Source organism: Erythrolamprus reginae, chromosome 2 (genome assembly GCF_031021105.1).
Source record: "Erythrolamprus reginae isolate rEryReg1 chromosome 2, rEryReg1.hap1, whole genome shotgun sequence".
In the NCBI taxonomy this organism is placed as follows: Eukaryota; Metazoa; Chordata; class Lepidosauria; order Squamata; family Dipsadidae; genus Erythrolamprus; species Erythrolamprus reginae.
The window spans coordinates 129,849,523-129,863,932 of NC_091951.1; the positions used below are offsets into that span (position 1 = coordinate 129,849,523).

General features: G+C 38.3%; 1 protein-coding gene across 1 annotated transcript in view; it reads right to left on the reverse strand.

Annotated features, from left to right (window-relative positions):
- Positions 1-4,563: 4,563 nt before the first annotated feature.
- The window catches only part of WWC1 (WW and C2 domain containing 1), a 76,369-nt gene continuing 66,522 nt past the window's right edge, over positions 4,564-14,410 (reverse strand). Inside the window, exons 20-23 of the mRNA XM_070739464.1 lie at positions 10,595-10,687; positions 9,603-9,833; positions 7,345-7,466; positions 4,564-7,020 (exon numbers count right to left, since the gene is read on the reverse strand). Of these exons, the coding sequence (XP_070595565.1) occupies positions 6,954-7,020; positions 7,345-7,466; positions 9,603-9,833; positions 10,595-10,687 (513 nt within the window). The 3' untranslated portion in view covers positions 4,564-6,953. The remainder of the gene's footprint in view (positions 7,021-7,344; positions 7,467-9,602; positions 9,834-10,594; positions 10,688-14,410) is intronic.

Here is a 14,410-nt window from a genome sequence, read left to right on the forward strand (position 1 = left end):
CGGTTGTTTTTTTTTTTTTTGGCGTTGCTTTTCTTTTAGAGGCTGCCTGAAGCCAAGGTCGACATTTTTGTTTTGTTTTTTAAAAAAAGACTGCAAATTAATTACTGGAAATTATAATGCAGGAGACGAAGCGAGTGTCTGGGGAAGGGTAGGACAAACCGTGCGAAACATCTTAAGTCTTGCAGGAAGCAATGGCCAGGACGATTCAAGATATTCGCACCTGTCCAGCATCTACCGCTTGAGATAGTCGGTTTACCCTCATGGTAAACTAGAATAACAACTTTATTGTCACGTTGAATGTATGCCGCCCAGAGCCTGGGAGAAGTTGGGCGGCCTATAAATATAAACAATAAAAATAATCAGCATACATTAAAATTAAAATTTGTTGCAATACAGCTCTCAGTGGTTCATCACCTCTGCTATGAATGAATACAAAATTATGCATATACCCACATATTATTACTAGTAGTTTTTCTCATCATTCTTATCACCAGTGAAGGGCTACCAAATTTTTTACTACCACACTGCGGGCCTGGCTTATGCAGAACGCTCTGCATTTTCTTTCAACATCTTGCAGTGCAAGTTGGGTGCTCTGGGATGGAGCTTCATTTTTACTGCCCCACTGTGTCCGCCGCCCCCCAGTAGCCCACCCCTGATTATCTACTATATAAAGTGTATGTACACACACACAGCTCTTTTAAAATTATACACATTCAACCTCATTTACTGTGATAGGAAAAACATACCCAGAGCCCAGAAGGGAAAAAAAGAAAAATAAATAAAAATTTTGCTACCGGTACTGCGTACCTGACAAAAATTTTGTTACTAGTACTGGTAACCTGACGGTACCCGTAGAAGCCTACCACTGCCTGTCACCCATCTCCTTCCACTTATGACTGCATGACTATAAAATTGCTTGTACCCTTAAAAATGTTATTGTTTCCTCATTGCTTATTTGTACCCTATGACAATTATTAAGTGTTGTACCTCATGATTCTTGACAAATGTATGTTTTCTTTTATGTGAGAACATGTGCACCAAAGACAAATTCCTTGTGTGTCCCATCACACTTGGCCAATAAAGAATTCTATTCTATTCTATATATGGCACAGAAAAAAGAGTTTAGTTCGGATGTATAAACGTACATGGCAAGAAAAATAGATGGCATAGGGAATAAAGCTGTTACAGAATCCGTAGTCCTGCTAGAAATACTTCAAAACCTCCTTCCAGAGAGGAGCAACAGAAACAGACAGTAAAGTGGGTTCTGGGATCTCTAACAATGCTTTGAGCTCTAAGCACATAGCACTTATAAGCAGTATCCTGAATAACAGGAAGCAAGCTTCCTATAGTCTTGACTGTCCTTACCGTTCTCTGTATAGACTTTCTATCTGAGACACTGCTCCCACCAAACTGCTTTAATCACCTCAAGCACATTCTAAAAGCACAATGAAATTGTGATGAGAAGAAGAGAGGAATTTTTCATGACATTGGGTTGTTTTTGGGGTTTCCAACAGGGATGAAAAGAACCCACTTATGATTTTCCACTTACAAGAATCCTTCCATTGCAATTTTGAGGGGCTTGGAGAGGTATATATCTGTAAGGAAATGTATGACTTTTCATAATGCTGTTGGATGGCACATAGAAGATAAAATGGTGGTGTTTGAGTGCTTTGTGTCATTTGGTCACTTCCATAACATAATGCTGAAATTTCAGATATATCTGCTCATCTTTTAAAAAATGGATACTAATTTTCAGTGGACCTGTCCCTGTTGTAGTAAGATATTTCAAAGAATTATTTCAAAATGTGTGAGCCCATGCTATAATCCTTCCCCAATCAGCATATTGTACCACATCATTACAGAGCCATAAGCCAAGTCACAATATTAAAATTATTATTTGAATGAGTCACAGAGGGGACAAGATGATGTGAAGAAATAGAAATACAAACATTGGGAAAGGGCCCTTTCTTACATAATGCTTCATTGTTAAGATTGTTGCAGAGTTTCAGACACCATTGAGATACACTTAGCTTCTTATTGGCACTTTTCCTAAACATATTTTCCCCATCACCACATGGAAACACTTAAACATTCACAACACAGTATTGAGTAGTGTCTAGAGTAGTGATGGCGAAGCTTTTTGAGACCGAGTGCCCAAACCGCAACCCAACACCCACATATTTATCTCCGAGTGCCAATAGGACAAATTACCGTATTTTTCAAAGTATAAGACACACCAAGATTGCGAAGAGGTAAGTAAGAAAAAAACTTTTCTCCCCCCTGCTTCCCCAAGGAGCACTTTCAGGCCTCTCAAACCCTCTGCACACCCCACTTTTTGCAAAAATGGATGAAAAACAGGCCCATTTTTTGCAAAAAAAAAATGGGGCACAGAGAGGGTTTTGGAAATCTCAGAGTGCTTCTGAGGGCTAGGGTAAGGCACAAATACCCGTTTTTTTGAAAACTGGGTGCTATTTGTTCACCATCACAGAGTTATAGGATGAACTTATTTATTGTCCATGTGGCTTAAAGATAGCCTTGGCTTTTGCTTAGGAAACGCACAACTAGCAGCAGCTGTAGCACTCCACCAGTAATAAGAGCTGGAAGGGACCTTGGAGGTCTCTGCAACCTTAAAACACTCCAAGATCCCTTTGGATCTGTCCTTTCACACAGTAAAGAAAACACCAGAAGCTCCAGAACCTGGATGGGCATGGCCAACATTTCTCCCACCCAGTCACACAAACCACTCCAGCTACAAGTGGGTAAATTTTGTGGCTCCCAGTGTTTTCTGTGGTAAATGTCTTCCTTCTTTCCTTCCCTCCCTCCTTTCTTCCTCTTTGCTTCCTTCTTTCCCTCCCTCCCTCTTTCCCTTTTATTTCTTTCTCTCCACTTCTCTCTTTTTCCCCTCTCTCTCTCATTTTCTCCCTCCAGGTCTCTCCCATTTCTGTGTACTTTCCCTCTCTCCCCCTTCTTTCTCTCATTTGTTTCTCCCCCTTTTTGCTCTTATTTCTCTCACTTTCATTTGTTTTTCTTTCCTCTCTATCTCTCTCTTTCTCTCATTCTCATTTGTTTCCCTTTTCTCCCTTTTTCTCTCAATCCTTCTCTCATTGCTCTCCCTTCTCTCTCATTTGATTCTATCTCCTCTACCTCATTCTTTCCCTCCATCATTTTCTCATTTCTCTCTCTCCCTTTCTCTCTTATTCCCTCCCCGTGTGTGTATTCCCTTCCCGTGAATTCAATAAAGGGCAGCCATTCATAGCCCTACTGGAACGCTCCAGTGGGGGGAGAGCGCGGATTTGAAAGCATGGGCTTCGTGCACTTCTGTAAGCCTCAACTCCGAGCGAACCACCTTCCCTCCTTCCACAATGGAGCAGGCGTTGCAAAAACCATCTTACCTCTTCCCTTCCCCTTCCCCCACCTCCCAACCCCATCTCTTTCACACAATCTGACCTCTTTCCTTCTCCTTCAGGGCTGGTGTTATTTGCCTGCCCTGCTACAAAGAAAAGAAAAGTTCAAAAAAAGTCCCGAGCTGGAAGAGTCACATTTCCTGTGTGGGACCCAGGCTGGCAAACGAGCATGGATGTCAGCCGCCTGTCCTGCTCCTCCTTTCGGGTCCCGATCTCGGTTGGCTGAAGGCTGGCAGCTGTGTGACTTCCCCAACAAAGGAGAAACTTCTGCAAATTGTGTGCTGCCGGCAAAGCAGGCATGGAGCACAAGCAGCTGGCTGGGGGCTGCCTGAGCAGGCTCGTGGGTGCCCAATGGAATAGTTGTGTTCATGAAGGAAACGCAGCTGCCAGTGCTGCTACCGACCCGGCCTGGTTGGAGAGGAAGCTGCTCCGACCGACCGACCAACCACTGGCAGCAGCAACCCCGAACTCTATGAACTGTTTATCTGAGTATTTGAACAAGATGTAATTAGAATGAGAAAATAAACTCCTTCAGCTCGTTACTCTAGAAACAATACAGAAACCCAAGAAGTTTCATTAAAACTCTACGAATGTACACAGGATCAGGAAATCATAAAACATATTGTAATGCAGAAGGATGGACAGTCCTACTGTTAACATAGAACATTGAACTATATGGGATATTGGCTTGATCAAGGAGGACTCTTCTTCTATTCAAATAGTTTTTAAAATAAAAGTGTGACATAATAGTCTGCATTTCTTTTGAAGAACTAAATTCATATCCATTAATTAACCCAATAATATATCTTTCTTCAGCCTGTCTTAACTTTCAATTCCCGTAAGTTGTTAAACTGTATTTTCTTTGCTTGTTTATTTCCATCCACATAGATCAATAAAGCACTGAAATCCAGTAAGAATGAGTTTTGAAGAACATGTGGAAGCTACTGGTGAAACACCACTAAAATCTTAAATATGTGCAAAATAAACTCTCAAGAAAAACCTTTTTTTTAAAAAAAAAAATATTGTTCTCAACCACAGTTGTTGGCTTTTATCATTGCATGGATCTGAAAAAAGAACCATCTTTTTCTGTATCTTTGGATGAACACATATATTTTGAATTATCTACATAGGCATACAAAAAACACAAAGATCAGGTAGATTAATTTCTCTCTATAACAATTTTAATGTTAATCCTAACAAAATTTAAAATATATAAATTCAATCATTTAGTGGTTGCTTATTCCAGTGTTTATACATGAAATATGTATATATATATTTATATATACATCTCAGGAAAAATCCAGTTTTAAACCACTTGTCAACTTTACTCCTGAAGGTGCTTCTTGTATTGTGGACCTTTAAGGCCTTTGTATTCCAGTGTCCATTACTCTCTGTTCTTAAATTATTAACAATTAGATACATGGGTTAATGTAAGAAGTGGGCTGTTGTAGGAAAATACGAAGATATTTCAGTTATGTTCCAAAGAGAGCCAAACACCATATAGATCTTGGATTTTCACACATTCATGTTTCTGGTCTCAAAGAAAACAATCAGATTGGAATGTATTAACATTTCTTCAAATGCTATAAAAAGCAAAATAGATCTTGTCTCTGAAAAAGTGGATGGTTGTCAGTTTAAGATGACTTTCCTCCCCAAACCTCCAATAAAATTCTTGCCAAACATCTCTTTCAGGAATTAAGATACTCTCCTAAAGCAAGGAGGCCACAATTTACAGGCCAGAAAAAGGACTAGTACAAAAAACCCCAGAAGTATTTTCTGCAACTGAATTCTCATTTTTGGATTGTGCCTCAGCCCAATTTTTTAAACAATACCAGATTCTGATTGCGGAGGAAAATATAGAAAAGTCAGGTTCTTGACTTTCTTCACATCCTTTTTTTTCTGGATTGAAATTATTAAAATTGATAATTAGCAGTTACTAATTATGAAAAATAAAATACATTGTTTCTTTATTTTCCCCTGAAGTGACTAGAAAGGGTATTTATTTATTTTATCAGGCCTTTATTATTTTTATAAATAAGTCAAGACAGCAAATATATTTAATATTCCTTTCTCTTCCTATTTTCTCCACAACAAGGCTATGATTTGGGCTGAGCAAGAGTGACTGACCCCAAGTCACCCAGCTGGTTTTCAAGCCTAAGGCAGCACTAGAACTCACAATCTCCTAGTTTCTAGCCTGCTACCTTACAACTAGATCAAACTAGCACTCATATGCATCTTAGAGTGAATTGACACCTAGTTCCATAACCTAATCATGTCTAGAGTTCTACATCTATGCATGTATACATGTGCATACTGTATATTTAAGGGTGGACATATAAAAATAAAAGTGCAGAGCCTCCCCCCCAAAACCCCCCACAATTATTAAAATACACAAACTGGGAAAAAATAAACAAACAACAAGCAATGTAATTAACTGGGTTATAAACATGATTACAGGTTTTTAAACCAAGGTTTTGTTGCAGGCAATTCAGTTAGGGTAAATTGCTTCTGAAAACTCTCCATGTAGTTTTCTCAGCAGGAGCAGGACAGCAATTTGCTGCTGTATTCTTCTAGGATGTTGTTTTCAATATCCAAATAGATGCTCTCAATAGTAATCAGAAAAGGCCTTTCGGATTAAATACTCCCTCACTGAAGAATGGGGAGAGTTTACTAGATTTAAATGAGTTTAAAAAAAACAACCACCCAGAAAGCATTTGTATCTATTAAGATAACATTACCGGAAAGGATTTGTTTTTAAAAGCTCCTTTTGGTTGCTGCTTGTTGTAAACTGGCATGATTATGAGGATTATTTATTAAAAGAAATACAAATAATTTTACGACAGATATAGCTTTTTTTAAATAGCTGCTGGCTCTTGATAATTTCTATCAAGCCAAATATGTAGTCATAGATATATGCTTCCTGCAACTCTCTTTTTAAAGGATTCATAGGGGTTTGGGAACTCTTACAGGATAACAGCATAATGAAACGAAGTAACAATCTCCAGATTAAAGTGCAGTAGGCATTTAAACTCCACACCCATTTTTATGACCTAGATGGAAATGGAAGTGTTTCACAGCTCACAGAGCACTCATTTTTAACTCTTAAAATGGCTTCTCTTATCCTTTATTTGATATAAAAATATTTGAATTAGCAAAACCTAGTTATATAAGAATTGGGGTCCTGTTTTTAGAATTGTATGTCAGATCTTTTTCAAATCCAAAAATTTATTGCAGCAAAACCTGTCTTTTAAAAAAGCAAAGCTGTACAAAATGTCAACATGTAAATATTTTTTTAAATGGCATTGTGTGCTATACTGTTTCATTTTAAAAAATCTTTCAAAAATACATAGCTAAATATACAAACTATGTGATAGTGTAATTTTAATGCTGGCATTTGCAATGAAAAAAAAATAAGGAAAGTTAAAAATCTGGACCTAGAACTGATAAAGTCATCAATGTACTAACAATGATAATATGATATAAATAAATTTCAGTGAACGACATATACTTTTCGGATGTGGTTTTAAGAACAAAATACTTAAATAGACATTAAACGTCATCTGCTGAGAGAGCTGGAATGTTTATCCGAGGTCGTGTAAAAAATGCCATCTTCTCTCTGCAAATAACAAAAAACATCAGTTATGATTGTAAATAAGAATTGATGTTTCAACAGTCAAAAACTGACATTTAAAAATCTATCTTTAACAATGTAGAATTTCACAATATCACTTTTATTTTAAAACCACTTTGAACTAAAAAAAGGAGACTATTGTGTAATCTTGATAATAATAGATGTGTTACAGCATAAGGTTTACAGATCACTATGTCATAATAATTACCATAATTATTAAACACATGGTATCATGGTTATCAATACATTTTATGCACATCATTTTAACCTGACCTCATTGCAAAGGAAAAAAAAATATATATTTTCTACCTGAATGACTGCACCTCTATAGGTTCTTTTTGGGTCTGTCCTCGTAATCTATGTACATCTTTAGCAGCTGCCCGCATCATCTTATCAGCCTTCCGTTCATACTTACATCCAGCTTTTACAGTCTGAAAGATGAGAATGGAACCATTTATTTAAATAGGAGTACAGTATAACAAATTCTTTCCTAATTTGACACCTCTATGTAAGATTTGTTTCCATGTTTGAAATGTAACAGGGAAGGCAAACATATTTATTTAGAAATAATGCAAAGACTAAATATGTGAAAATTGTTTAATTATTGCTGTTGCTTCTACCAGTTCTACCACTGGAAGAATTTGTGAGGGAAAGAAGGAGAAAAATAAACAAATTCGTGTATTTCTTGTGAAATGTAGTACAAAATCTCAATGGATTAATTTCGCCCAACTAAAAGGGGGGGAAAGATTGAATATAAAAATTAGGACTGGAAATGGAGGTTAATAGAATTTTATGAATTAATAATCTATCATTTAATATTTGCAAAGATAGTCACTGTTTTTAAAGAACAATAACTGATGACAGATGTATTTTAACTAGTCATATACAATATTTATGAATGAAATTTGTTTCACAGTCCTGCTGAAAACTGAATGTTCATACATATTACTGTGAGTAATATATGTATTATATCCCATGTTACAGATTAATCCAATGGATATTTGAATACACATTTAAATTGCAACAGGATATTACATATAATAAAACTTTGTTTTAATGGATTCATTGGAGCGACTCACCGTTATTCACAAATATCCACTAAAATATATTATCATGGCAATTTACATAATTTCTGTGATGCAAATGACACAAATTCATTTGCATCAATTTGTATATTTGAATAAATGAGTTTAACTGATTTAACAATATAATTTGCCTAGTTTAAGTAATTTCACTATAAAACACATGATGACAATCACCACAGAAATTTGGTGATTGTCATCATGTATGACCCACATAGTCAAGATGGATTATATCAAGAATCCAGATTATGGTACAGATAAATGTATTAGCTAGCAAAAATACTTAACTTTACAAAAATCATTTAATTTTACCTGTATCTAAATCATGTTTTGGGCAATATATCAAGGCAGCATTTATTATGCATTTGAATGTTATTAAGAAAACAAGATTCATCCCAAAGTATTGAATACAAAAGAGGAGCAGGTTTTATGTCCTTGATAGCTGTACTTTTGATGGGAGAGATTTATCATCAGAGAATAGAGATGACATTAAAATGAACCTGCGTTATTGAAGTGGTGTTTCTCCTCCTGCTTTCCTCTCCTTTATGTAAAAAAAAAGTCATACACCCCATGTCTTATTCCACTTGCCTAAAATTGTCATGTCAGTGATTTCGCCCCCAGTGGATCCCAGGTGGCTATAGAATGCAAATTGAAAATTTGTGTGAAAAGTGTGAGGGTTTTTAAAACCCTCCCCCCCAACTTAGTCACTTCACATTTGACAGGAATACCATGATTTGAGATCATTCAGCTTCCAAGGAAATATGGCAGTTGTGTGGGACATGCTGTCTTGCATAGAAGTCAGAGTGCAGACAACTTCCAAGCCTAACTAAACATATTTTAACTCCCATTAAAATAAAGCGGGCCCTTAACAACCAATCAGATGTGTTTGTATTTTTTAAAAAATCACTATTGGGTCGTATTTAAAAAATCACTATTAGAGGTCGCTGCTCTGAGTCCGCTATGGAATGAGCGGCACATAAATAATAAAATAAATAAAATAAATAAAATAAATAAAATAAATAAAATAAATAAAATAAATAAAATAAATAAAATAAATAAAATAAATAAAATAAATAAAATAAATAAAATAAATAAAATAAATAAAATAAATAAAATAAATAAAATAAATAAAATAAATAAAATAAATAAAATAAATAAAATAAATAAAATAAATAAAATAAATAAAATAAATAAAATAAATAAAATAAATAAAATAAATAAAATAAATAAAATAAATAAAATAAATAAAATAAATAAAATAAATAAAATAAATAAAATAAATAAAATAAATAAAATAAATAAAATAAATAAAATAAATAAAATAAATAAAATAAATAAAATAAATAAAATAAATAAAATAAACAAAATAAAATAAATAAAATAAATAAAATAAATAAAATAAATAAAATAAATAAAATAAAGTATTGTCATTTCAAGAACTGGAAAGTAAAAACCAATTTTTAGCCTTAAGAATACAGTACTTGCCTTTTTCTCTACCAGTCTCATTAACATCCTGAATTGCTCATTCTCATCTAGGCATCTGGGTAACTCTTTTTCTCCTTGACTTTGAGCTTGCTCTAACTGTTCCTTTAGCTGTTTGAGGACAGAAATCTCTTGTATCAACTGACTATGCCAGGTCTTTGATGCCTGCAAATCTAATTCCAGGTCGAGAGAAGTACGGATCAAACGCTCAGGTCCAAGAGTTTTAATAGAAGACTGAAAAACAACAACACACACACACATATATATAGTTTATATATACTAAACTCCAAATTGATGTCTATACCTTATCTGATCTCAAAAAGCTAAGCAGATCAGATCAGATCAGATAGTACTCAGCCAGGAAATATAGTTGAAATAGCCAGGTATAAAATAATATGATTGATAACATCCTTGAAAAGAAAGCCATTTCAAATCCCTTCCAGACTGTTGCTAAACTTTCCCGTGTATACAGTATGTCCATAAAGTTAACAAGAGGCAAACCTGATTCAAAGGAAACATTATATTTTTTATATGCACTAATTAATTTCACCACACCACTAAACAGTTTTCTTGATAAATTCTTCAAATTTACATACTCTACAATAAATTCCTAGTGGTATTAGTTATTTACAACACATTTTTTTCACAATGATAGAAACTGCAAAGTACAGAAAGCCTTCATTGACAGAAAATCATGTTTATTCAAAGAAATCATATTTTTATGTTGTGAAAATCTAAAAAGCCACCTTATTTTTATATCACATTTGTTATTACTTTCAATTTATACTGCTTTAAATAAGTAACAATTCTTATTATAATTTATAATATTGAAATTTTAGTTAAAGTACTGTTCTACTTTATGCTGACTGAATCATAAAAATTATGTTCATGAATCTTATCAGCCAAATAACTACTGTAAATGATCAGTTAATTAAAAACAAATATAAGGAAAAGCTAGAATTAAGAACTGGACACTATATAAGAATATTATTTACCCTTTTCATTCTGACACTTCGTCTCTCAACAGCATTCCGAACAAAAGGTGGTTTCTTAGATAGTGTTGAACTATCACTATCACTACGATTAAGCTGAAAAAAAAACCACAGGAAAAAAATCACTGATAGTAGGTACTGTTTTGTCTATCTTTAATAGCTTATTCCATTTGAAGAAAAATAAACTTATTTATTTATACTACAGAATTTATACAATGCCTCAATTCAATGGGCCTGTAGTTGGTTTATATTACAGAATACAATATATTCTCTTCCACTCATTCTAGTTTTATATGCCGCTGAAGTACAAAATAACTCTTAGTGGCATACATACAGAATGTCCAGCAAACCTGGAAAACAGGGAAATCGGGGAATTATCAGGGAAATCGGAGGTTCGGCAAATATCAGGGAATTCGTCAAAATAAATCAGGGGAGAAAACTACTGTATTAAAATGTTTAAAAGTCAGGGAACAATAATGTAGCACCTCCCTCCCACCCCCACCCCCCAGATCACGCTGCCTGGCAGAGTCAAGCATAACCGTGGCAACAATTTGCTTCCTCAGCTACCGATATTTCTCCACCCCTTAGCCGTTTGGTATGACATCATCTATGACCGCGCCTTAACTAGATCACAAGTTACAGGAACTGTCAGGAAAATATCAGGGAATTTCAAAATGTTTTCCCTCTGGACACCCTGTACATAAGAGAGACCTCTTGGGTGTTTTCAGCAATTGATGTACTGAAGGAACCCAACCTTTTTCAACAGAATCGGCCCATCCTTGATAAAAGGAACTTCTGGACAGTGTTTCTCATCTTTTGCTTCTCAGACCAAGGCTAAGGAGAGTTTATTTATAGTCCTACCTGATCCTGCCTCCTGGTGCTAATAAATTATAAATAAGCATTTTATCAAAAAGGCAAACCATCACAGATGTAGCTGCAAAGCACTGGCTTCATTCATGCTTGGTTGCATTATAGGCTACACTTGAAATCACAGCAATGTTTACTTTCAGATTGCCCTTATATTCTTTCTCCTTTCTTTCTATAAAAGTCACCACACTTGACTGAGCAGCAGTAAAAGTGGCAGAATATATAACTTGGGAGAAAACAATATGGTAATATTTATGCTAAGCAACTACATCTGAATGCTAGTACAGTTGGGCAATTAAGAACCTTAGAATTCTTGACACAAAGGAGCGATGGTTTATCAGCCAGGCTTACATTGTAAAATTACACACTATAGTGGTACCTCTACTTAAGAACGCCTCTACTTAAAAACTTTTCTAGATAAGAACTTCAAGATTTTTTTGCCTCTTCTTGGGAACCATTTTCTACTTAAGAACCTGAGCCCAGAAAAATTTCCCAGGAAATTTGAGAGCGGCATGAAGGCCCGGCCAGTTTCCTGCCAGTCCCCCTTTACTCCTGGCCATCTCAGACTTTTCTGGACTGCCAGAGGAGTCTTTTGGGGGTGCTTAAGGACGCTTTGACAGTCCAGAGCGAACGAAGCATTTTCCTTTCCCTGGGTGCTTGGAGAGGGAATACAGTGGTCCCTCGATCATCGCGAGGGTTCCGTTCCAGGACCCCTCGCGATGATCGATTTGTCGCGAAGTAGCGGTGCGGAAGTAAAAACACCATCTGCGCATGCGCAGATGGTGTTTTTATTTCCACCGCAGCAGCGAGGAGCCGAAGATTGGGTTTCCCCGCCGCCTCGCTGCTGCTGCTTGTCCGCGCGCGTGCCGCCCGCCCCCCCCCCCCCCGCGCTGTTGCTGGGGCCGCTTCTCAGCTGAGAAGCGGCCCTGGGGTTTCCCCGCGCGCGCGCGTGCCGCCCGCCCCCCGCGCTGTTGCTGGGGCCGCTTCTCAGCTGAGAAGCGGCCCTGGGGTTTCCCCGCGCGCGCGCGTGCCGCCCACCCCCCCGCGCTGTTGCTGGGGCCGCTTCTCAGCTGAGAAGCGGCCCTGGGGTTTCCCCGCGCGCGCGTGCCGCCCGCCCCCCCGCGCTGTTGCTGGGGCCGCTTCTCAGCTGAGAAGCGGCCCTGGGGTTTCCCCGCGCGCGCGCGTGCCGCCCGCCCCCCCCGCGCTGTTGCTGGGGCCGCTTCTCAGCTGAGAAGCGGCCCTGGGGTTTCCCCGCGCGCGCGCGTGCCGCCCGTCCCCCCGCGCTGTTGCTGGGGCCGCTTCTCAGCTGAGAAGCGGCCCTGGGGTTTCCCCGCGCGCGCGCGTGCCGCCCGCCCCCCCCGCGCTGTTGCTGGGGCCGCTTCTCAGCTGAGAAGCGGCCCTGGGGTTTCCCCGCGCGTGTGCCGCCCACCCGCCCACGCCGTTGCTCGCGCCTTACCGGGGCAAGAGGGGGGAAGACCCAGGGAAGCCTCTGCCCGGCGGGGAAACTCCACCATCTACGCATGCGTGGAAGGGCACGCATGCGCAGATGGTGGAGTTTACTTCCGGGTTGAAAACTCGCGATATAGCGTTTCGCGAAGATCGAGATCGCGAAACTCGAGGGACCACTGTAAACCATTTCACTGTGGTGATTCCGCCATGCTGCCTCCCACATACCTGGTGCGAGGTTGCCTCCTGGAGCATCTGGGTACAGAAAGACAAAAGAGGGTGCTTCGCCTCGGCCAAATCAACTCAGCTTCAGCCAAACTAAGGAGTCACCACAGTGAAGGAAAGGCGCCGGCTACAAAACGAGCGAACGAGCGGAAAGGGGAGTCCTTCAGCATGGGAAGGAAGAAGAAGCAGGTAGCAGCAGCAGCAGCTGCCTTTCGATCAAAGGAGTGGGAGGTTCCCCCCTCTCACCCGCCTCGGTTTCTCTCTCTGGTGCAGTGTATGGGAGGCAGCTTTGCACCAGCTTATGGAAGGGGTATGCTCCTTCTTCGCCACCTCAGAATCCCTCTTTTTTTAAAAAAAGCCTTAAAGTTTTGGATTTTTTTGATTACCCTCACCTCACCATCTTTTTTCGGCAGCGACTGTCCTCTTCTTGCTCCTCCTCCTCCCACCCAAATTACGAGCTTTTATTTCTTTCCTAATGGATTTGCATGCATTATTTGCTTTTACATTGATTCCTATGGGAAAAATTGCTTCTACTTAAGAACATTTCTACTTAAGAACCTGGTCACGGAATGAATTAAGTTCTTAAGTAGAGGTACCGTTGTATATATAATCCTAACAAGGAACACATTTTTCTTTGGAATTTACTGCAAAACTACAGAACTATTAAAATTATAAGCATAGCCCTAACATAGTAGCAAATGAAATTTGGCACTGAAACATACCCTAAAATAAAAGCATTTCTTTTCATACAAACATGAAATTCTTGCAAGTTCAAAAAGCCAAATGCACAGGGATGTGTATGTGAAAGAGGGGTGGATTAAAAAAAAAGACAGGTAGTCCTTGTATCAGTGCTGAAGCATTTTTTGGGGAGGATCTTCAGGGCTGCCCCATGAGGCTGGGTGGAGCTGTGGGAACATAAGGGGGGGGGGGAGTAGAGATAACTGGGGGAAATATTTTGGGTTTTGATTTGGGTGGGGAAAATCCTTGGTCTTTCAGGGTCAGGTTTTCACAGCTGTGCCAAATAAAATTAAATCCCAAATAAAATTATGCTTTGGGAAAACTCTAGGCATCAAAGATTTGATTACTTTGGGGTTATTACTTGGAACACATCGACTTACAGCAGTCGTTTAGTGACTGTTCACATTTACAATGGCACTAAAAATGTGAGTTATGACCATTTTTCATAGTTATAACCTTTATTTGCCATATTTATGGAGTATAAGATGCACCTGAGTATAAGATGCACCTTAGTTTTTGGGGAGGAAAATAGGGGAAAGAATC